The 2,925-nt window shown below is 50.9% G+C and overlaps 2 protein-coding genes across 2 annotated transcripts; both read left to right on the top strand.

Moving 5' to 3' along the window:
* LOC107191996 lies at positions 1-573 on the top strand. Its single transcript, XM_015581167.1, has one exon. The coding sequence runs from the start codon at positions 1-3 to the stop codon at positions 571-573; it is 573 nt and encodes a 190-aa protein (XP_015436653.1).
* A 1,407-nt stretch (positions 574-1,980) lies between these two features.
* LOC107191997 lies at positions 1,981-2,925 on the top strand. Its single transcript, XM_015581168.1, has one exon. The coding sequence runs from the start codon at positions 1,981-1,983 to the stop codon at positions 2,923-2,925; it is 945 nt and encodes a 314-aa protein (XP_015436654.1).

The following is a 2,925-nucleotide window of genomic DNA, read 5'->3' on the forward strand; positions in this document are numbered from 1 at the left end:
ATGCCGAAGATACCCGAGTTCTTTCGTGAGGATCCGGCGCTTTGGTTTTCGCGCGTAGAAGCAACGTTTCGTAACGCGCGTATCGTTGACGAACAGACGAAGGTCGATTTTATAGTCGGAGCCTTAGACTTCGAAGTTATAGCGAGCTTCAAAGATTTTGTTACGGATGATGACGTAACTAACCCGTATCGAAAGATCAAGAATCGCGTTATCTCGGCATATGCGGCCTCATCGGAAAGGCGACTCCGACAGCTACTAAAGGGACAGGTGTTGACGGACGGAAAGCAGTCCCACATACTGTGTAGGTTGCGCAACCTCAATGACAACAAGTGCGACGACGCGATCATAAAGTCTATTTTCCTGGACCAGGTGCCGGGTCAAACAAGAGCGATCCACGCCTCGTCAAATGTCGTGGAATTGCAAGAACTAGCTGAGCTGGCCGATCAGATCATGGACGGGACGAATTCGAGTCCACAGATTGCCACGGTAGCGGAGAAATCACAATTGGACAGACTGAACGCGGAGGTAGCGGCGCTCAGTGCGAGATTGAATCGGTTAGCGACGGACACGTGACGCTCAGCGAAGCGTTCGCAGTCTAGGCAGCGCAGAAGCAGTAGTAGATCCGAGAGTAAGGGTCGGCGCGGATGCGTATCGGTGTAGGAAGCCATGCCCGTGGTCGGGCATATTATCAGATCCCGGTCGCCCCGGAAGACATGTCTAAGACGACGGTAATCACCCCTTTCGGATTGTTCGAGTACGTAACGATGCCCTTCGGACTGAGGAATGCCAGTCAGACGTTCCAACGATACATTAATCAGGCCCTAGGCGACCTGGAATTCGTTTTCGTCTACATTGACGATATTCTCGTTACATCCGCATCGCTGAGGGAGCATCTGGAGCACGTCCGTGTTGTTTTGCGAAGGTTGAAAGAGTTTAACTTACGCGTGAACGTGGAAAAATGCACTTTTGGTGTTCCCGAGCTGGATTTCCTCGGTCACCACATCCGCAGTAAGGGAGCGAAACCGACTAGCGAGAAGGTGCGGGCGGTAATGCAATTCCCCAAACCGCGCACCATCCTAGAACTGCATCGTTTCCTGGGTATGGTGAATTTTTACCGTCGCGGTGTGCCTCACGCGGCCGCCACCCAGGCACCCCTGCATGCCTATCTTCACGAGTCCAAAAAGAACGATAGGCAAGGCCGCGAATTGTTACGGACGCGCCGGTTTCGCGATCGGTGCAGTGCTCGAGCAGCACCTCGAGGGCGAATGGAAGCCTCTGGCGTTTTTCTAAAAAAAAACTGAGCAAAGCGCAGCGAAACTATGGCGCGTACGACCGTGAATTAACAGCAGTGTACGAAGTAATCAAGTATTTTCGACACTTCGTGGAAGGGCGCAAGTTCAAGGTGGTAACAGACCACAAACCGTTAATTTACGCATTTATGCAACGCGCGGAGAAGGCATCTCTGCGACAAGCATGCCAATATAGTTCGTCGCGCAATTCACAATGACCATAGAGCATATAGTGAGTAGCGAAAACATCGTTGCGGACTCTCTTTCTCGTGTCGAGGCTAATCGATTGCCGACCGCAATAGATTTGGACGAACTGTCGAAAGAACTGGATACTGAGGAGGAGCTTAAGCTCATTCTTGAAGACCCGAACTCTTCACTTTCAATAAAACGACTAACGTGGGGTCCTTCGCATGCAGCTCTGTTTAGCGAATTATCGGGAGAGGCAATACGACCGTACATTCCCGCGTTCCTTCGCCAAAGAGTGTTCGACGCTTTTCACAGTCTTACGCACCCCGATGCCAAGGTCACCGATCGGTTGATACGACAAAAATATGTATGACCAGACATGCACCGCGATGTTGCGCTGTGGTATAAAAATTGTACACACTGCCAGCAGGCGAAGGTTTCGCGTCATGCCAAGCAGACCCCTTCACAATGTGTAGCGCCGGACGGTAGGCTGAACCATGTCCACATGGACATAATAGGTCCATTGCCGACTTGCGAGGGTTTCAGGTACTGTCTAACGTTGATCGATCGATTCTTGCGTTGGGTAGAGGCGATTCCGCTTCGAGATATAACTGCTCAGACGGTCGCGAGAGCGTTTTTCGACGGTTTGATCTCGCAGTTCGGCGCCCCTAAGATTTTAACCACAGACCGGGGAGCGCAATTTGAATCGCAGCTATTCGCGGCACTGTTGTCGTTGATTGGTTGCAAACGGATTCATAGAACCGCGTTTCACCCGGCCGCGAACGGCATCATCGAGCGTTGGCACAAAGCGCTCAAAGACGCGTTGATGTGTCACGCGAACCAAGAGTGGACGCGAATCCTGTCAACGGTTCTGCTTGGTCTCCGCACGCACATCCATACGGATACTGGCGCATCTGCCTGCGAATATTTGTACGGAACGTCTTTGCGAATTCCGGTAGAATTTTTCCTTCCAGAGGATTTGACTCCCGATCCAAACGTCTTAGAAGAAGTTCGCGAGCATATGTGGAAAGTCAGGACGATTCCCGTTGCGCATCATCACAGGAAGCGAGCGTTCGTCTTTAAAGACCTACAAACGTGTACTCATGTATTTCTGCGCGCGGGCCCCATAAAAAAAGCGTTGGAACGTCCGTACACGGGGCCGCATAAAATTATTGAGCGCGTCTCCGAACGTGTCTACAATATCGATATAAATGGTACGTCGCAGAGTGTAGCGGTCGAGCGCCTTAAACCCGCGTATTTTGTACTGAACAATCTAGATGTCAATCTTACTCCGCATCCGAGCGATCAAGAGCCTAGCGCAAGTAAAGGTAGCAAACAGCTCCGCGTTCAAAAAACCTACACGCGGAAAAAGGTTTCCTTTGCTACCGAACCTAAAACAACCGAATTCAATGAGCATTGTAATCTCCGAGACTGTCACGGTAATTTATAA

Source organism: Dufourea novaeangliae, unplaced genomic scaffold, assembly GCF_001272555.1.
Source record: "Dufourea novaeangliae isolate 0120121106 unplaced genomic scaffold, ASM127255v1 scaffold277, whole genome shotgun sequence".
NCBI lineage: Eukaryota > Metazoa > Arthropoda > Insecta > Hymenoptera > Halictidae > Dufourea > Dufourea novaeangliae.

Excerpts from the sequence above, each read along its gene's own strand:
- LOC107191996 (XM_015581167.1), top strand. The coding sequence starts at position 1 with ATGCCGAAGATACCCGAGTTCTTTCGTGAGGATCCGGCGCTTTGGTTT.
- LOC107191997 (XM_015581168.1), top strand. The coding sequence starts at position 1,981 with ATGGACATAATAGGTCCATTGCCGACTTGCGAGGGTTTCAGGTACTGT.